General features: G+C 40.6%; 2 protein-coding genes across 2 annotated transcripts in view; both read left to right on the top strand.

The window, feature by feature from the left end:
- LOC119913119 (butyrophilin subfamily 2 member A1-like) overlaps positions 1-24,651 on the top strand; it is a 206,992-nt gene that overhangs the window by 31,243 nt on the left and 151,098 nt on the right. The window lies entirely within an intron of this gene.
- LOC119913117 (coxsackievirus and adenovirus receptor homolog) lies at positions 10,261-16,996 on the top strand. Its single transcript, XM_038732449.1, has 3 exons — positions 10,261-10,477; positions 12,890-13,231; positions 13,501-16,996. The coding sequence occupies exons 1-3, from the start codon at positions 10,408-10,410 to the stop codon at positions 13,713-13,715; spliced, it is 627 nt and encodes a 208-aa protein (XP_038588377.1). The 5' UTR covers positions 10,261-10,407; the 3' UTR covers positions 13,716-16,996.

The raw sequence follows: 24,651 nt of genomic DNA, 5'->3' as shown, positions 1-24,651 counted from the left end.
ATGTCCTCTGTGATGTCATTTCCTGCAGCTTCTTTTTCAGCAGCTGGAATGAACCAAAATGAACAGCAATATAATTTACATGTTAAATTTTCACTGGACATGGACATCATTACTTATACTTAAAAAATGTCAATATGGTAACATGTGTAGGCTACACACATCCATAAAATGGCAGTACATTAGTATGTTTGGTGCTTTTGTTTTATAGAGTCTACGAACAGTAAAGACGTAAAAATCAAAACTTTTTGTTCATGAAGTCATCCGTCTGTCACTAGGAAAAACACTGTGGGAATGTAACAGTGGGTCTGTAAATCATGATGATCTGGTAGATAGTAACATAGATAGATAGATCATTTTATCAGTGCGGCGCCTGTCACATCTGTCTGTGCTCAACACATGGCTTGTCTGATCCCATTCAAAAAGTCTTCTTTCAATATTAACGCGTGTTAAATCCATAAGTCTGTTTCTAACCTGGATGTTTCCTCTGAACACGCCATCAAGTACAAGCAGCAGAACCAGTAAAACCAGAACAAAGGACAGAGGAACAGACCACAGCATCACAGAGGGAGGAGGAGGAGCTGGTGATGAAGAAAGACAGGTGGACGTAGGAGGACGTGTAGTGGTGGGTTTCCCTAAAATGAACAGAAAATAATTATCAAAAGAACTTAAATGAAAAAATATAGAACAAAATCCTCCTTTTGGCCTTTTCCACTCAGTTGGGTGCAAAATTTGATATTTAAATATTTACCCATTTTGTTTAATGTATTTTCCAGGTTTGGCAGCTGATTTATATTTAATATTTAAAACTAAGTTCCAATATTAGTCTTGTTAACCTGCACATGTTCACGTTACACATGTTTAAAGGTAGAGGTGCAGTGTCATACTAACAGAAAGACACACAGAAGTGAATTCATAACTTCTGTCCAGTTTAGAAAACAAAACCAGGTCAGTTTGAGAATTATCTTTGAGCTCCTCATCTGTGACAGAGATCCAGCTGGATGGAGACTCTCCACGACCTCTGATGTTACACTTGTAGAGGCCTTCATCAGACTTGTTAACATGGTGGATGGTCATGTGACCTGTAGGCTCAGTCCTGATGAAGGAGCCATCTTTATAGAAACCAGCTGGGAGGTTGGAGGGAGGGGTCTCTGTTTTACAGTGCAGAACGACATCATGTCCCTCCATCACAGGGAGGACAGGACTCTGCAGGATCACTGGTCCACCTCAACACAGAGACAAACTACAGCATTTCATCATTTACACACAGCTTCATCAACACTAACTCCACAGTCTGATCTTACCAGTGACAGTGATGTTGATGGTGTTACTGGTTGCTCCCTCTCTGGACTCACACCAGTAAACTCCACTGTCCAATGGGAAATTGTGGGTGATGTAACAGGAAGAACCAGCTGATCTTCCCCAGCCAGCTCCACACTGAGTCCTGGTTTCTCTGCTTGTGTTCCTCCTCAGCGTCCATCCAGCAGAGCTGTCGTCCTCCTCACAGCTCAGAGAGACAAACTCTCCTTCAAACAGCTGAGAGCTGCTGGGACTCACAGTCAGAGAGGCTGGAGGGGATTTATTGTATTTTTAGTTAAATGACCAGACAGGCATCACAGTAAAACCTTAACGTCCACGCGTTGAGTTTAACAAACCTGTTTAACAAATGTTTCTGAACTTGTTGCCAAACTGGTGCTGAAGATTTAGATTTAGAAGTTCAGCTCTTGAAACACTTGACTGACATTTTAAATGTTGAAACGGACTTTGTTATTATTTATTTCTTGTTTCCAAACAGCCCAGTAGCTGCTTTATGAGGAAAGATTCACAAAAAATAGATGTGGTTTTCTTGTTAACTGATTTATGATGCTCTGTACTTTTTAATTTAAATGGGATCCAGTGGCAAAAAGGCTGCCACACATGCTGGAAATTATTTTTATAATTTCTATACATTTATATATATATAACAATATTTTGTGCCTCTAAATGAATAAATAGTTAATAGTTCTCTGGTTGTTTTTATAACAGAAATGTAATAGTTATGCTTTAAATCTGAGTCACATAAACTGTTTCTGAAGCTTTCAGTGCCCAGCACATGAGGCTGGTGCCTTTTTTGAGCCGTCAGGACCAGATAGCTAATAAACCTGCCAACCATTGTTAAATTTTAATTTGCAACCTTCTGCACATTTTAATTTTTAATTTTAAATATTATTATATTTTTAAGAATTTCATGAAACTTTTAACTGGATTCTTGGATCTGAAATCAAACATTAGTAAAGTGACAGATTACACAGTGTTTTCAGGCATTTGATTTATTTCATATCTGAAGACATGGGTCAGATCTTTTATTTTCAAAATAAAATCATCAAAACAGTCTTGATGCTGTTGCATCCTGGTCAACTGGTCCTTTGTTTTTGGTAGTTTCACTTAAGCCTGTTTTTGTCAGTGGTTGTTAATAATCTTGTTCATTTGTAAATGTTCATTTAAGTTTTTGTATGTTAAAACTTCTTGTTAAAGTATCTAATAATTTATGTTCAGTCTTTATGGAACATACATTTTGTATTACTTTTAACAGAAAGAGCTTCTGACTGTCAGAGTTGACTCACCTCCGCCGGTCCTGCAGCTCAGCAGAGTGATCAGCACTGAAGAGAAACCAGACTCAGATTGGTTTGACATTTAACATAAAACCAGACCAGACATGAGAAACTTTGAGTTCTGCTGCTCACTGCAATATTTTCTAACCTTAAATAATTTAAAATATGTATATTATTGAGGATATTAAATGTCTCAGCAGTATTATGTACAAGAATACATTTCCTGTAGAACAAAAATTTATTAATGCTGTGTTCTGTTAATCTCTTTTCTCAAAGGCTTAATTATTAAAGTAACTTTTTAAAGATGTGATTTTCTGTCTGTCTGTCTTAAAAAACACAAACATTAACTAACGGTACAAGAAGTGACTGTGACATGTCTGTAGCATAATAAAGTTTGTTGCACCAGCTGCAGTGTCTAAATTATTTTCATTGAGTGTCATTGTCGTTGAGTTTTGTCTTTTTTCAGGTAAATTCTAAAGTGACGTCGTTTTTCATCAGATTGTACTTACAGAGCAGAAAAGCTGTCTGTCCCATCGCTCCTCCACTCAGTCAGTCCAGTTAATCTCTTCCTCTCTGTAGGTGAGAGCAGTGACTGTGTAGAAGCTCATCTGGTTTTGCTTCTTCACTCAGAGCTCATCAGGAGACACGGGGCCCTACACAAAGAGTTTAATCACATGCAGGAAGTGACAGCGCTGCAGGCTGAACATGAAGGAGGGCTGATCTGAGATCACTGAGAGACAGATTCATTAGGAACAAGGAGGTAAAGTTCCTCATTGGAGTTTCTCTCCACTCTGTAAATATCTGTGTGATGAAGATTTCACTTTCCAAAAACCTTTTGTAGAAGTTTAGATCAAACTTTCCTGGGTCCGACGGTTTTTTAGGGATTGGCCATGTTCTGTGGTGAAGCCTTGATTTTTGATGCATAGTCATAGTAAGGTCAGACAACCTGCATGTTTTTAAATTATTATTTGTTTAGATTTTATAGCCTGTTGTGAGGAGCAGCAGCCTCTGATGATCAATAATGTATTTTTACTGTGGTGGTGATAAAAGCTTAAACGCCGTGGCATGCTAAGTGTTTTATATCTATGGATTCTTTTATAGGCTGATTTTAGAGCTTATATCGAGCATCAACTCATTATTGTCAAACAAACTAAATAAAGACCCTCTTCTCACAACAGTGCTATTATGCTGGGGATCCCGTCTCTAAAGATGAACATGTTGGATGAGTCACTGTCATCCTGCTGGCTGCAGAGTAACTCTGCTGACATCTGCTGGTTTAAAACAAACTCACACATTCAGAGAATCAATCTGACTTCCTGTTAATAAGATTTATTTACAGTTTTTTCTGAATGCTTAAGCGCTAATCGTGATTCTTGTAGCACAATTTCTAAAACTATTAATACGTATTGCAAAACCACTCACTGAGTTTGCAAAACTAAAAGCACAAACACTGCTTTGCACTCAGTTTGCAATTTTGTAAGACACACTTTCCAAAACTGTAGGCACAATTCACTGCACAACACTCTTTGCAGAACTTTAAACACAACTCACTGCTTACACTCAATTACCAAATTTCCAACACACTCCTAGCAAAATTATACACATGTATGGCTATAATTAACACTATTTTGCCAACTTTCTGGCACACTTTCACATGTGAAAACTGTTTTAGATTATTAGTTCACTTTGCAATCAGCCTAAGCACTATAAATAAGCCACAGGTAAGCTGTCTGTGTGGAGTACAATGGAACGAGCAGTAAGAGTGAGAAGAGTGAGAATCAGAGGAGGCCGAGGAGGCCGAGGGAGAGGACGTGGAGGTGAAGAAGTTGGAGGAAGAGGACGTGGAGGTGAAGAAGTTGGAGGAAGAGGACGTGGAGGTGAAGAAGTTGGAGGAAGAGGACGTGGAGGTGAAGAAGCGAGAGGGTTAGAGGAAGTTAGAGGAAGAGGACAAGGAGGAGCAAGAAGAGGACGAGGAGGGGAAAGAGGAAGGGTAAGAAGAGTAAGAAATAGAATAACTGATGACATCAGAGCTACAATAGTGGACCATGTCATCAACCATGGGATGACCCTGAGGGAAGCTGGCCAACGGGTTCAGCCTAATTTGAGCCGCTACACTGTGGCAAGCAACATTAGGACATTTCGAAATGAGAATCGGTAAGTACTTTGTAGCATTGCCATACTCTAATGAGAAACACAACAGTACCATACATGCAAAAATACTGAAATTGTTACTTTACAGAATTGCTAGACGTCCACATGTTGGGGGCAGAGGAAGACTGTTCACTCCAGAGCAAGAGACCCATATAGTGAACATGGTGATTGCCAATAATGCAATAAGACTGCGTGAAATACAGCAGCGCATAATTGATAATAACACCTTCTTTCAAAATATACACAGTGTAAGCATTTCTGCACTAAGTCGTTGTACTTGAGCGCCACAGAATAAGAATGAAGCAAATTTACAGAGTTCCTTTCGAGAGAAACACAGAGCGTGTAAAGCAGCTGCGATATGACTATGTGCAGGTAAGCTATAGTGTCATTGGTTCTGAATTTGGAAGTGCATACTGTAGTGCTGTGCATGGGCCTGATGTGCTGCATTTGTTTTGTCTTGTCCAGAGAGTGATGGAACTAGAAGCAGATGCCATGGGACATGAGCTACTTTTTGTAGATGAGGCCGGTTTTAACCTCAGTAAAACCAGGAGACGTGGCAGGAACATTATTGGACACCGTGCCATCATCAATGTCCCAGGACAACGTGGTGGTAACATAACCATGTGTGCAGCTATAAGCCAAAATGCTGTTGTTCACCATCATGCAACCATAGGCCCATACAACACTGCACACATTATTGCATTCCTGGACACCTTACATGACATGCTCACTGTTCAGAGACCAGAGCAGACCCGATATGTCATCATATGGGACAATGTTAGTTTCCATAGGGCTGCTTTGGTCCGCAACTGGTTTACAGACCACCCATTCTTCATGGCACTCAGCCTCCCTCCATACTCTCCATTCTTAAATCCCATCGAGGAGTTCTTCTCTGCCTGGCGCTGGAAAGTGTACGACCGTCATCCTCATCAACAGGTAGCCCTTTTACAGGCAATGGAGGAGGCATGTGGAGATATTGACCAGGCATCATGTCAGGCCTGGATACGGCATTCAAGGAGATATTTTCCCCGGTGCCTTGGACTGGAGGATATCGCATGCGATGTGGACGAAATTTTGTGGCCGGACCCAGAAAGACGACATGATGTAGGCTGATTGTTTTTTTGTTTTTTTTTGTAAAATTACTACTTTGTGTTCTGACTTTGTCTTGGTTTTGATGAGTGTGAATAAACACCAATACTTGAAGTTTGGATCCTTGTATGTTTACATGACACTATGACAAAAGTATTACCTTAAATTGACATCTGTACACAGAGAAAGCAAAAGCCAGATGTGTTTTGTATTCATACCATCAGTGTGTAGTTGGCACATTGTGTGCTTAGTAGATGATGGCTTGTGTTTACTGTTTGATACGAAAACACCATTTTTACGAAGGTGTGAAGAGTTAATCTAGCTGTGTTCGCTTTTGCAAGAGAACTACAATGTTTTGATAATTGGGTGAAAGGTTTTCTTATTTGTGTGTAGAGTTTTGCAAAAATAGCCAATAGTTACAAAAAATGTGCTTAAGCAATCAGAAAAAACTGTAACTACTCAGTCACATAAGTTTTAGTAACTGGGGCATAGGATTTAAAATTCTCTAAATTTAGGATGTTTGTTATTGAATGTGTTTTCAGTTGCAGGTTTGGGTTCTGATGCCATGAGAAGCTTCACACAGGTCCTGTTTACTGCCAGGCAATATACAGTAAGTGATGGGTAACTAATTCCAGTTGCAGTGGGAATTACCAATTTTTGTGAAAACCATAAAATCTCTTGAAGTGAACTAAATGATTTCATGTGAGCTTGTTACATAACGTGGACAAACGTTACACAGCTAACTTACTACAGGTGGATGAACCAGATCCTGAATCATGAGCTGGTCGAGTTGAAACTATAAACCGAGCTACAGTCCTTTTGCTAGTTGTCCCCCATAGATTAGCGTGAATATCCTGTCAACTCATGGGAGGCAATGTCACTACCGCCCCTGCTGGTGTAGCTAATAAACTGCTCTTAAACTTACAAATATCTTTTTGCACATCTCGGTGAGACAGAGTGGACGAAACTCCACAAATGCGTAAAAAGGAAGTTACAAATGTAACGTGACCTGCAAATTGACAGGAAGTTTTCCACAAATGTGTAAAAACAGTTTTGTGTGTAGAAATGGATCCACAAATGCGTAAATATCACTTTGTATGTGTAATTTAAATATGTCTGTACAGATTAAATTGTGCATATTTGCAAATCACACTGTATTTTTGTGGATATGATTTTACACAACACAAATGTAAAAAGATATGTTGTGGGTAGTGAGATATTTGTGTTTTTTTTTCTTTTACAGATCTCCGCAGTACACCTTGGACAATATTGCACGCATGTGTAAAAAGGAAGTTACAAATCTAATGTGATGTACAAATTTACAGGAAGTGATCCACAAGTACAAATGTTGTACAGTGATTCACATGTACAAATCACTCTGTATTTTTATAGATATGAATTACCACAATACACATGTAAAAATACACATTTTTTAATAGTGATTTATTGTGCATCATTTTACACATTTGTGGATTATCTTCTCAAATCCCGGTGCTCCTGATTCCGGTTCGCATAGATCTATTTTTAGGGGCATATAAGAATGAAATGCTCGCACGTTAGATCAATGCGCCTAACATTACACAGAAGAATCACCACAACCTCCCTTCTCTAGTATTTTTGGCTATACAATAAAAATAAATTCACCTGCACTTTTAGCAGAAAAACTCTTTGGACGATCAGGATTTTCACATTGACAAAAATATCTACAAAATTTAATACCTTGTTTAATAGCGATTAAGACTTTTTAATACTTTTTATTGGCCTAAATTTTTTACCTTTTTAAGACTTTTTAAGCCTCCGTTGACACCCTGTTACCACAATATCTCCTCTATTTTCCTTTCGATCATTTTCTAAAATAAATGCATAAAATTGTATTTGCTATGAATCGAGGAATTATAGACTATAATTTGTACTTTATATGCAAACTATATATTCAAATCATTTCCAACATTCTTAAACACCCACAGTCCATTAATTCCTGTTGGATATTTGTATCACACTATAACATTTATGTAATTTTGTCCGCCTTATAGCCCTTAATATCATTAGTCATCAAACAATCTTGTAGTTTCTATATTTTTGTTGTTAATCTCTCAGTATTGTTGAAAACTAATAGGCTATCAAATTGCGGCACCATTATGTTGGCATTACTATGCCTCATCACTGTGTTGGATATTAGGCTTTAGATTGCATCAACATACTTCACTGTTGCTGCTGTTTTGATCCACATGGTAATAAGGCTGTGGGGTTCACGGCTGAGGATTGGACAGATTCAAGGGAAGTTCTGCCTGATCCCGCCTCTCAGGTTGGAGATCCCTCATTGGAGCGGCACAACAACCCTCCTCCAATCCCTGAGCTGCCTGCAAGACTGCTTTCAAACTCCTCTGGTTCAAATAGGCTGACCTGCTGCTGTATCGAGGCAGCTCCTGCTCACTATGTAGTTTGCCTCTGTGCTGATCACTTTGTTGAGTCCTGTGTGTGTCTTTAGTTGCCACATAGTAGCTGTCACATTAAAGTTTTTCTCTATTGCTAAAACACAATTTCTGATACCTTACTCCATTTTCTGAAAACATTAAACACAAGACCTCAGTTCAAGCACTATTTACAAAACCTCCTCATGCAAAATGAATCTTAAGCCTTAAAACAGTTTTACCTGTGCTCAAAACCAAACACTACTCTCAAATCATAAACAAAACGATCAAAATTATATACACTATCAGACACCCAAAAAAAGAAAACACGTTCAAAAAATATAGTTCTCAGGGAGAAGTACATTTTTAATCTCAAAAGAAATTTCATATTTTCCATCATTGTCTTTTGATGAATGAAAACATCTTCTATCACAGTAGCTCAAAATTGATCAGAAATGAATATATTTTGTTCTTTCTCCTCTTTGTACTCCTATTTTTACAGTACTGTCCTCTGCATCTCACAAACTTGTCCTTCGTTTCTGTGATACTGCAACCAGTCGAAATCTATTGAGCAGTCAGTTCTGTCAACAAATGGAAAGCACAATCTTCAGGGCCAGACATTGTTTCTTCCATCCATTCTTAAACTTTCTCTGTCCCACCTTCAACAACCTGTTCGCTCTCTGAACTTGCTTATATTGGTTGCAGGTTTAAGGTATTGACAACAGACTGCACATTTAGCTAAATGAGTTCAGGCAATTGCGAACTTTGTTCAGCCCATGGGTTTTAGTGTTTTAGCTATTGAGAAAAACTGTAATGGTAGTTTTGTTTTGTGACACTGGCCACAATAAGGCATCTTCCTGTTTGAATCTAAGTGATCTATTTTATGTTTGGTCTGTAGATTTGGGCTATAGATCAGCTTACTACTGATACAAATTACACTTTCTTAGCTAGTTGTTCACTATATATGTCTACTAGGTTCACTAGGTTTTTAATGGTGCTACACTAAATACATCTGGTTTATGCTTATGTCTCCTCTACCCCTAGTGAGCTGGGACGTAACGTAATAATTAGTTATTTAATAATTAAAGGTGAGAGACTGCAGATATGGTAAAAAAAAAAAAAAAAAATACTAAAAGATATCACCATGAAACTTTCCTAGTTGATTACTTTCTTAAAGAAATATTTTGTGTAGTACAGGTTTTCTGTAATGTTATGTTTAAATATGCAAATGAGGCAGTATCTAATAAAATATGCGCTAATTTGCATCAACTTCAAGAACTAAAATCTGAACCCTGGATTAAGTCAAAATGATTGTTTTATTTTATTGACATATTAAACTCAAATGTTTTTACAGAGTTGTTTTTTATTTTTTTTATAAATCAAAAAATACTCCGTAGTACCGTAGAATTCTACACATTTTCATTTTAAATCTATATTTACAGACCCAGTATGGAATCAAATTCTTAACAACAACAACATGTAACATGTAACTGAGTAACAGCATGTCTGAACAGACACACTTACACACAGAAACAGACAGAGCCACCTGCAGAAAGCTAATGTGGTTTACACAGCCTTTTCTGTGTCGTGATACAGGTGAGAGGGTCCGGCTGCTCTCTCTGTTCTCCTCAGAGTTAACTGAACTGGGTTCAGTTTTCGGTCTGAGCAGGCCAGGCTGGGAGGCCATTGCGGCCCTCGGGTCCGTCCAGGTGGGCAGCGGAGCCGAAGGGAAGTGAGTCGAGTGGAGCGAGGGTGGAAAGAGCGAACAGAGCTTGTGCTGCTGTTTTTATCAGTGAGGCATTTGAGGTGACAAAAGTTCAGCAAGATCACAAATAAACATCCTCAGCTCTGTGAGGTCCCTGTGATCACAACTGCTAAAAGGGCCTATATGCACATCATGCAGCAAACAGTTTCTTTGAAAACATGTCACCTTCCCCCTCCCTCGTTTGGGCGGGTCGACTTTCAGAAACAAAAACAGCTACACAACACAAAGAAGACGTCAGTCTGGTTTCACCTTTTCATCTCTGCTGCCAAATATGTGACTCAACCTGACATTCGGCTATGGAGAGATTCTCACTGTTGAGTAACATAGGTGGTCCGCTGTCAGCAGACACTACAGAGCAGAAAGAAGAACTCAGTCTGGTGTCAGCGTCATCAGCTCTGCTGTCATGGTCACTTTAACATGGCCGCCATTTGTGGCTTTGTTCGCATGTTCATGGATCGTTGTTCTGTGTCAAGGTAAGAGGTGTGTGTGTGTGTTTCAGACACAGTTTGAGTAGAGGACGGGCAGACTGGGGACACATTTGAGAACTAGGTCAGAGATTCAAAGCTTTTAGGAAATAATAAAATCTTTAATATTTCAGCTGTTCAGTGTCAGAAAAGCTGATGTACAGTGGGTACGGAAAGTATTCAGACCCCTTTAAATTTTTCACTCTGTTTCATTGCAGCCATTTTCCAAAAATCAAAAAAGTTCATTTTATTTCTCAATAATGTACACTCAGCACCCCATCTTGACAGAAAAAAACAGAAATGTAGAAATTTTTGCAAATTTATTAAAAAGAAAAACTGAAATATCACATGGTCATAAGTATTCAGACCCTTTGCCGTGACACTCATATTTAACTCAGGTGCTGTCTATTTCTTCTGATCATCCTTGAGATGGTTCTACACCTTCATTTGAGTCCAGCTGTGTTTGATTATACTGATTGGACTTGATTAGGAAAGCCACACACCTGTCTATATAAGACCTTACAGCTCACAGTGCATGTCAGAGCAAATGAGAATCGTGAGGTCAAAGGAACTGCCTGAAGAGCTCAGAGACAGAATTGTGGCAAGGCACAGATCTGGCAAGACACATGAAAGCCCACATGGAGTTTGCTAAAAAACACCTGAAGGACTCCAAGATGGTGATAAATAAGATCCTCTGGTCTGATGAGACCAAGATAGAACTTTTTGGCCTTAATTCTAAGCGGTATGTGTGGAGAAAACCAGGCACTGCTCATCACCTGTCCAATACAGTCTCAACAGTGAAGCATGGTGGTGGCAGCATCATGCTGTGGGGTGTTTTTCAGCTGCAGGGACAGGACGACTGGTTGCAATCGAGGGAAAGATGAATGCGGCCAAGTACAGGGATATCCTGGACGAAAACCTTTTCCAGAGTGCTCTGGACCTCAGACTGGGCCGAAGGTTTACCTTCCAACAAGACAATGACCCTAAGCACACCGCTAAAATAACGAAGGAGTGGCTTCACAACAACTCCGTGGCTGTTCTTGAATGGCCCAGCCAGAGCCCTGACTTAAACCCAATTGAGCATCTCTGGAGAGACCTGAAAATGGCTGTCCACCAACGTTTACCATCCAACCTGACAGAACTGGAGAGGATCTGCAAGGAGGAATGGCAGAGGATACCCAAATCCAGATGTGAAAAACTTGTTGCATCTTTCCCAAAACGACTCATGGCTGTATTAGATCAAAAGGGTGCTTCTACTAAATACTGAGCAAAGGGTCTGAATACTTATGACCATGTGATATTTCAGTTTTTCTTTTTAATAAATTTGCAAAAAATTCTACATTTCTGTTTTCTTTCTGTCAAGAATCAGCATCACTACTGAAAAACACACAAACACTGCACATTGTTAAAAAACTTCAGAACACACACTGAATTTGTCCTGAACTACCTCACACCACATGAAGACACAAAACTGTCTGAGGGTCAGCTGGTTGGCTTAAAGTCATGAGAGTACATATTCTAGAAAACTGGTTGAATGTCAATGAGCATCCTAGCAAGCAAATCAATGAAGCTATATTCTCCTGCACAAAATATGAATTTGAGAGGGAAAGGACTTGATCACTTTTACAATATGTATTTGCAACCAACACCTGTATAGACATTTGTAAGTGTCTAATACAATTTAACTTTTAGAATCACAAGGCAAAACTGAAGTGGTTGTCATGGAGGTTGTCTTGCCAACCTCAGCAGACAATTGGCTGAATTGGGAGGGTTGTCAGCTGATTGTGCTCACCTGGGGCCATTATGGGGCCGTTATAAAAGCTGGCTCATGTATTCAGTTCACTGTCTCACATCTAGCAGGTTACATCCATGCCTGGCATCTTCTTTTGTACTTGTGTTTATTTTAATCTAACTAAACACAACTAAGTACCTTGCATGGATTCCTTCTTTATCACATTACCTGAGCCGCTTTGTGACAAACTGTTGCCATTTCCCTCAAAATCCAGACAGGACAGTGAATTGGAAACATTCAGAGCTTTCCTAAACTCAGATTTGAGTTTTTACACTGGTTGGTTTGAGCACCCAGTTATTGACGTTTTTATCTCAATTCTTTCTTTCTGGTACATTCATAAAACAGTAGCTTCCTGTGTCACTGAACCTTCAGTTAACTTTTTCATTATTAATAACAGAAGGTATAAGGCTGGCTGCTAGCTGACAGCCCAGACGTTGGCCAGCCCACCAGGAACTTTCCCGGTGCCCCCGATGTCCTCTGCTGACTGGTTTCTGCAGCTGGGACTCAAGTTGTCTGAGAACTGAGTTTGAAATGCTGCTGAGTTCACCTGTGCTGAGACCTGACACTTCCATCAAAAGATGTTTGAAACATTACAAGTCCTGACTGCAGGGTTTTCTGTTTCTGTTCAGAGACACAGGAGGTGAAGGCTGGAGAGGACGCCACTCTTCAGTGTCAGGGTCACAGAGAGGCTGCAATCACACTGATAAAGTGGAGTAAACCTGACCTGAAGTCAGATGATGGTTATGTCTTCTTCTTCAGCCTTGATGAAAAAAATGAAAACATCCAGCATCCATCTTATCGTGGTCGAGTGGAGCTGAGAGATCCAGAGATGAAGGATGGAGACACTTCTGTGATTCTGAAGAACGTCAAAACCAATGACACTGGAACATATGAGTGTCGGGTTAGAGAGAAAGACAGTTCAGGCAAAGTTGAAGTCGTCAGCTCCATCGGTCTGACAGTGACAGAACCAGGTGAGTGTGTAGAGCTCAGAGTGTCTCTTTGTCTCTCAGGTGAGCGTGTAGAGCTCAGAGTGTCTCTTTGTCTCTCAGATGAAGCTGCTTCCTGGTAGTTGAGCTGAGAAAGATCACAGATATGATGTTTGTGTTTTAGAAAGATGTTGCTGATGAGACTTTAGAAGAAACAGCTGCTACGAGTCATGTGATCAAAGTGCAGTAAATAATGTCTGAGATTCTGTTCATCTGCTGACAGCTGATACCTCACACCTGTTTCTGCTCTGCAGGTCACACAGCTGGACACAAGGAGGGAGGAGACAAGGAGGGAAATGTTGGACTGAAAGTTGGTCTGTTAGTTGGTGTGATTCTTCTTGTTGGTGTTAGTGTTGTTGTTTTTAGAAAGAAGATCTTTGGAATATGTAGAGTATGCAAAGACAACAATTCAGACAAACATATTGCTCATAGAAATGTACCAATGCGAACGTTTTTCTCTGGCTGCTGATTGGTGGACTGAATGTGCTGCGGGACAGAAGAAACACATTCCTACTGTAAAATAAACCTGAGCTGTTGACACACGTCTGAATTCACCTGGAGGCAGGTTAATGCCAGATGGGCTGACTGACCAGCAGCTCTGTGGGACAAACAATATGACCTGATGCTGGAACAACCAGCTGATTGTCAATTTCGTGAAGTGGTACAGACCATCAGCACCTCCCCTCACCCTTAAAAGTGGATCCATCCATCCATGTAGAGTCAGCGTTTAGAGAACGAGCAGAGTTCAAATCAAATAAACTGGTTAAATGACAAAAAGTGAAAAGGTCAGAAAGAAAAAGAAGCATAATCTCTGGTCTGATGCTGTAAAATCTTCTAAATGAACAGTGACCGATCCAGTGTCAATCTAAACTCTGCTAGCTGCAGTTATAACATTAACAGTAACTCTTGGATGGTTGGAGCTGGATTGTGTTCCCAGTCCAACCCTGAAGAGCTATGTCCCTGTTGTTCACTCACCGACCTGCATCAGAGCTATCCCCTGTCACTACTGGTGTTCCCCAGGGCTCTGTCCTGGGGCCCCTTCTGCTCATCATCTATCTGCTTCCTCTTGGTCATATCTTCCGTAAATTTTTTGCGGATGACACACAGCTCTACCTGTCCACCAAACCTAACACATCTCTCCCACCCACCTCCCTCTTGCCTAAATCCCACCTGAAAACACATATTTTTAAACTGGCATATCCCACATGATCACTATTTATCAGGTCACAGCAATCTTTGTTTCCAGTTGTACCCTGATTTTATGCACTGTAACTATAGTTGTTAATTTTATTGAGTTATTGCTGTACAGTTTTATTATGTTTTGTGAGGCGCCTATAAATAAAATGTATTATTAGAGCCCGACCACGAACCGTGTGAACTCACCAAACTTTGCACATAATTCGGATGCGGCAAACAATTCCGTATATTATGGGTTTCACGCATGGGCATGGCCAGAGCCAGATTAAGAAGTCTGAGGCCCCTGGGCACAAAGTTTTGTAGGGCCCTCATCCGCCCACACGTATGCACGCAATCGAAGTTTTGAATTATAGGGTGTTATTTGTTGGAAACACATCTAGTTTATAAAGGACTGATATTATCGGCTGTCATGATCTTATTGCATTTAAATTAGTATCTGCGTTTATAACAGCCATTTAATGACTATTAAAAGAAACGGAGAGACAGATTTGTCAGTCAAGTCAGGAGTGTTACATAGTTTAACTAGAAAGCGCTGTGCAACTCCCCTGTTGATAATAGCGCCACCGATCCACCACAAAAAGGAATCAGCTGACCAGAGTGGAGCAGAGCATTCAGAACCAACGACGGGAGTTCACGATGAGTTGGTCATTTGTCACATGCAAAACATGACTTAAATAATAAAAAATGACCCTCATCACTTCTCCTCTTGTCACAAATAAGCCTGACAACATTCACGACCATACCAACCCACCTGATTTTCTTGAGAGACCCCTGTTGAATAATTTCCCCTCGGGGATCAATAAAGTATTTCTGATTCTGATTTCTGATTCTGATTTCTCATTGCCCTCTCTAGGGTTTCTCCTGGGTCATGGCTAATGTTACAGTCAAGCGGGAAGTTTCCAGTCAGTGATCTGATACGAACGCAGGACCCCCTAAAACCTGCATTCTATTGAACAGCCAGCAGGGGGCGACTCTTCTGGTTGCAAAAAGAAGTCCGTTTAGTTAGTTTTAAGACTGTTTTAAATACACATGCTTATTCTCTCGCTGCACTTTCTAGCAGAAAATATTTATTGATGTGCAGTTGTTTGCATGATTTAACCACATGACTGCAACAATGCTTTCCTGGACCACAATATCAATACATTCCCCACCTCAAGCCTCACCTCTAATCCAGTTCTATGAATCAGATTCTTCAATTATTCACACACAAAAACACATCCAGTAAATATGCTACTTCACCGTCACCATGTAAAGGCAGCCCTCTTTCACTTAAAACATACAGCCACAACCCGCTTCATCTCCTCCTGTTTCTCTCCCTCCAGCTGTTGCACTAGTTTAGTTTCAGTCCCACTCCCAGTGAAAAATGAGCTATGCAGAAGCTATGCAAATATGTAATAACAGTGCTCTGTGCATTCCTCACGCACCTGGTCGCCGTGGTTCCAGTCAGAAAAAAACACCAACAAATATATTTACTTAGTTGAATAAAGCGTAGGCCTACAGGTAATGCAAAACATATTACCTGTGGATGGTGAATGGGTGATCCACATTGTGAACTTTTCCCCATTTTGGACGTAACAACACAGCAGATCATTAGTGAGAGAGCCGTGCACTGCTGCTGCTACAGCTAGCCTCAGGTTAGCTGTGCTCACAGACCGTATGGCTGCACTGCTAGCTTGGGCTTGATGTTACGGTGCGCTGCCTCCTCCGGTCCCTGGTTAGCTTGCTCATCATCTTCGATCTTCTACAACTTCTTCACCCTGATTATCAACCTGGCTACTTTTGAATATATTGTACGTCTCAGTGAAGATGCCTCCCTCTCCTATTCTTCTCTGTTTCATCTGTGTTTACTACAATCTTCTCTCACTCATTTCAACTTTTCCCACAGTCCACTCAATTCAGTGCTGGGTTATTTGATGACAATTTGATGTTACGTTTAGATAATAAAAAATATCAAAGTGCTTGTAACTGTCTCAAAGACATGTTTAATTGAAATGTCTATTTTGTATATTTGTATGTGTAAGTTCATGAATATTTGAGTTCATACAGCCGTTTAAAAATAGGAAAAACATGTGAAGATGTTAAAAGGGGTAACATTCACAAAAATGTCTTTAATTTAAATACTGTTAAAAATGTTGTGCTTTTATGTAAGGTTTATTTAAACGAACAACAGAGAGTAATGGGAAATGGGTCACATAGACAGAGTTAAGATAAGGGCATAACCATGGCATTATGGGTAAGAGACAATGTGGAGGCAGAGCATGCAGAGGAACGAAATAAAGCCCCAAAATAACCATATTCTGTACTTGGTTCTAGAGGCGCACACAGTAATTGCCTTTCATTTGTTTACCTTGGTGTATGGTACTTGTTGGTGTGCTTTACGTGGACAATATTTTTGTTTGGTTATATTGTATGATTTCATTGTATTTCGCTTGTGTTAATGTGTTTGGGCCTGTTTATCAATGGACACTAGCTTGAAAGGCCTTAAAGTGAATGTGAGATGAATGTTTTAAGCTGTCTTTTATTTTCTTGTAGTTTTCACGGTGTCTGCTGACGAAGGAGAGAGTTGCTATAAAATAAATCTTCAAAAGACATCTGTATGATGCATGGCCATTATTTCTTGGGACCAGTGTAGCTATAGTGCTTTTTATTGGTTATACATGATGTCAATATCTAAAATGTAATGTCAAATTTCTATGGTACGTGTATCATGTCCAAATGTACAAAAAAGCCTCTTGCCCCGCACCCAACACGAAGTCCAGGCCTTTTTGGATTTAATTTAATGGTAATTTTTTGCAATTTACAAACTTTGTACTTTAATGAACTCCTCCTAAGGAATTACTCAGATCGACTTAAAATTTTTGCTGTGCAGTCTAAACCTACTGACGATTAAAAGTCGTACAAAACAGTTATTATCAGTCGACCAGTTTGCCCATGTCGTGTCATCAAATATCAATGCTTCGCCATGAAACAGAAAGTTGTTATAACTTCAGTGTATATGCTCACATCTGTACCAAATTTTCAAAGAGTCGCGCCCTGAACACATCCACGTGCATATGATACTCTTCCCCGTAGTCTTGCGTTTCTTCTTGGTGCCCTCTATTTCAGCCACCTGGCGGTGAAGTGGGGAAACATACTTGGCAAATCCCTTTACAAAGTGGCGATTATCGGAGGCAAACCCCAGGAACAACTGTATCTCAGTATCTCAAGATGTAGGTCGTGGCCATTCAGCCACGGCACTTATCTTAGAGGGATCTGTTTCCACACCAGATGCTGATATTACGTGATCCAGGTAGCAGACTTCAGGCTGGAAGAAGTGACATTTCTCAAGTTTTAGTTTCACGTTGGGCTCTTTAAGACACGTGAGTACCAGACTGAGACGTTGGAGGTGCTGGTCAAAGGATGATGAAGAGATGACAATATCATCCAAGTACAGCAATAAAGATTGGAAGCTTTGGTCCCCAATGATTCTCTCCTTCAAACATTGAAAGGTACTGGGAGCGTTACAAAGCCCGAATGGCATCCGGTTGAACTCAAAAAGTCTAAATGGTGTACAGAAAGCTGTTTTTGCTTTATCCTTCTCTGCCACAGGCACTTGAATGTAGCCACTTGCCAAGTCCAAAGTTGAAAACAACCAGGCACCATAGAGAGCATCCAAGAACTCCTCAATGCGTGGTAAGGGGTAAGCATCCTTCCTTGTTTTAGCATTAAGCAACTGGTAATCTACACACCCTGATTTCTCCTGTTTTCTTGTAGATTACCACAATTGGAGAGGAATACGGACTACAACTCCTCGATCCAGTAGTTCCTGAATGTGTGCTTTAACTTGTTCGTACTGCGATGGCGGGAGCCTTCAATAGCGCCAGCGCACTGGTGCATCATCCAGCAATGGGATTTCATGTTCCACCAATGTACTACAACCCAGGTCTCCCTCTCCTTGACAGAACACTGAGCTGTATTTTTGCAAAAGCTCTACACCTTGTCTGTTCTGCTCAGGGGAGAGGTTAGCCCATGACAGGCTGGAGAGATCAAGGGGCGGGGAGGCCAATGCAGTCACTGTCTGGATCACAGCAATGACATCCTGATCATCGGTCTATTCCATTAGGACCGAGCTTCCCGACTGAAGTGGGTCAACCACATGTAGCTCACCCAGCAATGTGTGAGGTTGTAGCCAAACATCTTCTGTACTCACGTTATCTACAGGAAACAATGTTGTCCTGGTGAACGGCAAGGAGGGCTGAAGATAGCAAAATGCCTGGCAGCAAGGGATTTCCTGAAACACAGGGTTCAAGGAGTACTGAAGGGAGGGTGATATTAGCCACTGAAGGAAATTAATCCACTTCAAAGAACCAGCAGGAACGCGCACAGCTTGACCATTGACTTTGGCTCCGCCCAAGTATCCGGATGAATTAAGGGCTTCAATGCGTTGACACCTGGAGAGAGCTTCCTTCCACACCTTACTGGCAGTTTGAAGAGTGGATGAGTCAAACAGGCTGGATTCATCCAGGGTTGTCCATTACATTCATCCCTAAGAGACCAGGCACGGACTACTCTTGCTGTGTAGACTCACCCTGGGGACACTCCCATACGTGTTAATGTCTAACCCAACACAGTGATATCCAGCTCCATATACCCTTTATAGGGGATTGTTAGCCCGTTAGCAGCTTTTAGCCGTAACCAATGGCATTCTATCAACAGGCTGCCTTTCGACTTAAAGTGTTGTTCAAAGAAGCTTTCTCTAATTGTGGTATCTACCAGGCAGGGTATCAGAATACCCCCCATATTGATGTCCACAACAGGCCAGTCTCCAATGAGTTGAGCGGGGTCTGGCACTTGACCTTCAAGTGAGCCCCTCTTCTTCTTCATCCCCCTACACTATCTGGCTATGCACTCTAACCTCAGAGCCTGATTCTGTGTGGTTCTAAAAAGCACTAAGGTTTACCCTACAGAAACAGGCAATGTGACCAACCCTATTACAGTGGTGGCATAGTGACTTACCATCTACTTGGAAATGGAAGTGTTTAGCATGAGAAGCCATCATAGTCTGGGTAGGTGGTAGGAGCTGGGAAGTGACATGTTTCATTAGAGTGTCTAATTGGGCTTGCTGTTTATGTAAGCACTCTTTTATCTCCGTAATCTCATCACTAGACCTAGCCATGACAGCACTTGCACTAGCTTCGAAACAATCCACTGCCTGAGATACGGTGTCACAGGAATAAGCCAGAGGTTTAGATTTACTCTGGCTGCCGGCATCCCCTCACCTAAGGGCGACACCTTGAAGGTCAACGAAAGGGATAGTTGTCTCTCTGAGAACATCAGAATTTGCGATACCACCAGGGGTTTTACGTACAGCCGTCTCCATCAAAGACTTGAGTGTGTATGAATAATCACGTAAAGATTCTCCCTCTCGCTGGGTGCGTTGGTAGAATTGCAACTGTACCACTACGTAGGACTAGGTGAAACTTTACTTTTCAGTTAAAATAGCAAAGATTTGCACCCCCTTCCAAATGGTCAGTAATGAAAAGAACCTGCTCAGCTATTGACATATGCCTAATATCCATGCATCGACGCACCTCTTCTACCCATTTCTCAACAGTTAGCAAATCAATTAACATTTCCAGTGAACTTTGAACATTTACACTCCCTGGGCACATAAATGTAAAGAACGTTCATGGTTTCACTTGCTGGGGTAACAACTGAAGCCATGTTTGGATTCGTGGAGGGCCCCGGCATGGGTTTGGGTACCTGTGATTGTCCCAGTAGCTGCTCTCTCAACAATTTGTTGTCCGCCTTAAGCTGCTGCAGCTGCTCCATGAGGGCCTGTAGATCCTCCATTCTTCCCCGTGGACTCTGGTGCTGATGGTCGGGTCGATCTGAGATTCCCTCGTTGCTGAAAACCTTTCACTGTTTTTTCTCTCATCCCACCTTACAATTACCAAGAGGGCCAACCATAAACAAAATAACAAAAAAATTAATAAATAAATCCAGAAAGAAAAACAGTGACAGGTAATCACACTGACAGTCTTTTATAAGAAATAAAAACAAAATTATGAGACCGCATTCTTTCTCATTTTACCATATTATACTACAAATCATTGTACCTTTTATTACGTCTGTTGCACCCAGGCCTATAACACTGTAACACTAAAAGCAACAAGAGACCATAAATGTCACTCAGTTTGTATTATCGTCATTCTAATGAAAATGTATTTAATTTATATGCTCACTTACAAGCAAATACGCCCGTTTCTGTTTCGCAAGTTGCCTGTGCTCCTAAATAGCCTTCCCCACTACGGAAATTACGACCGGAAGTTACCTGTGACCCTGAATATCCTTCCCCGCTACACTTCCATATTCTGTAACCTAACTCCTAAAGATAACAGGTGTCATTTACACACACTGAGCTGCAGCACACACAGTGACAAGACATTCGCATGCTGCTTCCCCTCATCCCCACTCTCCAGTGCACAGTTAAAACATTACGTATGGACATAAGCAGAGGTGGCATGGGTGCATGGGGGTTGCCCACCCAGGGACCTGGCTGTTTGGGGGGGCCCTATGTGGGTCATGATGTTTAGCTCAGTTGATTGTGCTCCAACACAGCACGCCCTTCCAATGGGTAGGTTGTGAAATCGAGTCCATCTTATTGCAGATATTTTTTTCTCCCTTGTTAAACAAATAAAAGGACACTTTTGCACATGCTCACAATTAAGCATGTGCTGTAGTGTGTGCCGTCATTAATTTATTTACTTTTTATTTATCTGCTATCAAAGCAATCTGGCCGTGGGCCAGATATTATTGCTGGCGGGCCGGTTCTGGCCCGCGGGCCACCTATTACCGACCACTGTCAGAGGTACTTCTCAAATTGATCTGCAAGATCAACATTCCCATTAAAAAACTAAGAGCTGAAATCAACATAAGCAACTTGATTCAACACTCCTTTTCCATGCTTACCATCGTGGGTAAGGGTGAAAGATGTTAATGGGAACAACACATTTTTAATTAGGGTTATAGGTTGCATTTACTGGTCACAGTTACTGGCTGAAACGGCATTGTTTTGGATTACCTTACATTGCTTATCAGGACCTGCCCTACTCTGCTTCTGACTGGCTAGTCCAGTCTGGAAAAAATGGTAATCAGGTTTGCCAAGAAACGGAAATCGGAGACTGCTGTACCTACCTATCTTTACGGACAACTGCTTATCAACATCCCAGATCAAGCAGTCCACAGGTGCACAATGTTCCCAGCTGTCAGTGCAAGACACTGGTGAGAAGAGAAAAGGCAGACTCTGTGTTTTACATTGATGATGTACAGCTTTTTAAACTGCATCAAGGCCTCAGCACTGCAGCTGAAGCATGCATATACAGTATATCAACACAGTGGGGAACAGAGAATAATAACTTACAAGTTAAATGTCGTCCACTGCTGTGAAAGAAGCTGTGATCTATCTGACTAAAAGTGCAATACGATCCATTTCAATCGTCGGTAACTTTTTTGTTTTTCAACATAGAAAACTCAAACCAATGCCAATACAGATAGTGACCATGTTTAATAGTAGTTCTTTGAAATGTTCAAAAAGTTTTACTAAAGGAGTGAATATTGAAATTCATGGGATTTATTGTTTTGTTTTTACTGTGGTATCAAATTGGGTATCAGTGATCCTGAAATTTCACTGGTATCTGTATCGACTACTACATTTCTGGTATTGTGACCTCCATAATAGAAATACTAATACTAATCACCATTACAGATTCATGTATCATGTGTTAGCTCAATTATTTGTAAACATTTTTCAAAAGATGAGATGATAGGAAGGGATCCACAGAGACAGCTTATATCTACCGCACAGAATTTTGTGCTATGCCCCTGGTTCAGTCTTTGTGACCTTGTTGTGCTCAACTGCCTGGCTGCTTGTTACAAACCTGAAAAAAAACAACAGGGACAGGCAAAAAAACCTCTGATAAACACACTGTGTGGAGAGTCGCTATGTTGTGGTTAAACTGAGATGTCAAAAGAAACAAGTAAAGTCATTAGGTTTAACCAGCCCATCAACAAGAAGATAAATGGCAGTGTAGATTGACTGGAAGCAGCATTTTTGATGATTGTTAGGTTTATTGTGCAATTATTACAGGAGCAAAGGAGGAAGTCAGGTCACTATTTAAAAAGTGAGTAAGTCTACGTTAGAAGTTAGATGGGGTGGACGAAAGGTGGATGGGTGGAGATTGGGGTTTGTGTTCCATGTGAAACCAAGTCAACATTAACTTATTTGAAGTGTTAGGTTACTTAATAATTTTACAACAAAACACTATAGTTCCTCAAAATAGCCAAGGAGTTTCCTCCAAAAAGCCTATACCTAACCAAAACCAAAAAACCTAAACTTAACCAAAAAAAACATTGACATCACTTTGCGTGACCTATCAGTCTTTCAGGTATGAGGACGGTTGGGGTTTAACGCACTGGAATGCAGAAACCGATGCAAATTAATAGAAAGATAACAAGTACGGAGATATCCACCCTGATTGGGTTGATTTTATCAGTGAAATAAAAACAGAGAGAGTGAGGAATTAAAATGTTTTTGCTCTCACCTGCACCTAACCATGACAAGAATTTTAATTACTCGTACTGTAGCATTCTTGCACATATTTGTCTTGCTTTTGTTTTCAGTCTGATATCATCTGATAAATGCTTATATAGATGAGCCTAAATCAGAAAGATCACATCTTCATTCACAGCATTGGACAACTTTTAAGCAGAGAATATATAACTTGTAAGTACTTCTGTGTTATTATATCACTTTTTAGCAAGAATATGGAGTTGTCATTTTATATCTTTAGATGTGTTTGAGCTGAATTTAATGTATGAAAAAGTGCTACACAAATACAGTTTGCCATGATACTGTAGTATTATTAACATCACTTTTTAATTGGCCGATTCAGATCACACACATCATCACACAAGTACAGGTGTAAAGTTATCAGAAAGCTGCTTTAGATACCTTTTTGTAAAGATATTTGTCAAATTAAATTTACAGTCAGCCCAGGAGAAATTAAAGTGGTCAATAGTCATTCTTCAACTGTTATCTAGCAGGGCAGAACCAGCAGATGTTGAAGATGTTTTATTTGTTGTGTTACTTTAAATTACTGGTTCAGCAGCTTTAAGGTTTCATTTTATTTGGCAATTCAGTGAAAAATATGAGCAAACAATTTAAGTCAGCTTTTACTCTGTTTAAAATGCAAATAACCATTTTCAGCTTTTAATTTACTTGTTGAAAATCACCAATTTTATTTTTCAGTGAGCACAGTAAAGACACTATCACTGCATCACCATGATTGCAAAGATTTGTGTCGTCCTTCTTCTGTTTGTTGGTAAGAGAAACTTTCATACCAAATAAAGTTCTAAACTTGCCTCATCCTTGCAAAAATTTGTTTGAAATTTGGGAATTAATGTAAAACTGATCTGAAATTTTCTGCTCAAAACAGCCTCTGGCAACGCACAGACCACAACCACTGCTACACCAACAACCAGAACCAGTACTGCTGCACCAACAACCAGAACCAGCACTGTTGCACCAACAGCCACAACCAGCACGACTGCACCAACAACCAGAACCAGCACTGCTGGACCAACATTCCCAAACAGCACGGCTGGACCAAAATTCCCAAACAACACTGCTGGACCAACATTCCCAAACAGCACGGCTGGACCAAAATTCCCAAACAACACTGCTGGACCACCAACCCCAACCAGCACGTTTGGATCGCCACCAACCCCAACCAGCCCGTTTGGACCGCCACCAACCCCAACCAGCACGTGTGGACCACCACCAACTCCTACCAGCACGGCTGGTTGTGAGACCAGCAAGGCTAGACCAACATGTAGCGTTGAGTGTGTTTGTAAATGTTAATCTCTGATATGTAATCACACGTGTCCCTGAAGGAGGTGTCTGTGATTGGAGGGCTCTGTAATATTCTGGTTCAAGGCTTATGAGTGAATCTGCTTTTTGTCTGTAACTGCATAAAAAAGATGATCTACAATAAAGGTTTACCAAAGTTATTCTTTAAAGTTTTTGCAAATGACTACATTTGTTAAAGACCTCACTTAGAAAGTGTAGTGTTTCATTACCTGAGTAAAAATACTGAAAACCTCAGCAAATCAGCTTCATCAAACTGTGTGGATGTGACACCATACCAAATGAAGTAAGGAGCAAAGAC

Source organism: Micropterus salmoides, unplaced genomic scaffold (assembly GCF_014851395.1).
Source record: "Micropterus salmoides isolate LMB-PRFRI ecotype aquatic unplaced genomic scaffold, ASM1485139v1 Ms_hic_scaffold_2, whole genome shotgun sequence".
NCBI lineage: Eukaryota > Metazoa > Chordata > Actinopteri > Centrarchiformes > Centrarchidae > Micropterus > Micropterus salmoides.
This window is presented reverse-complemented; position numbering and strand designations above follow the sequence as displayed.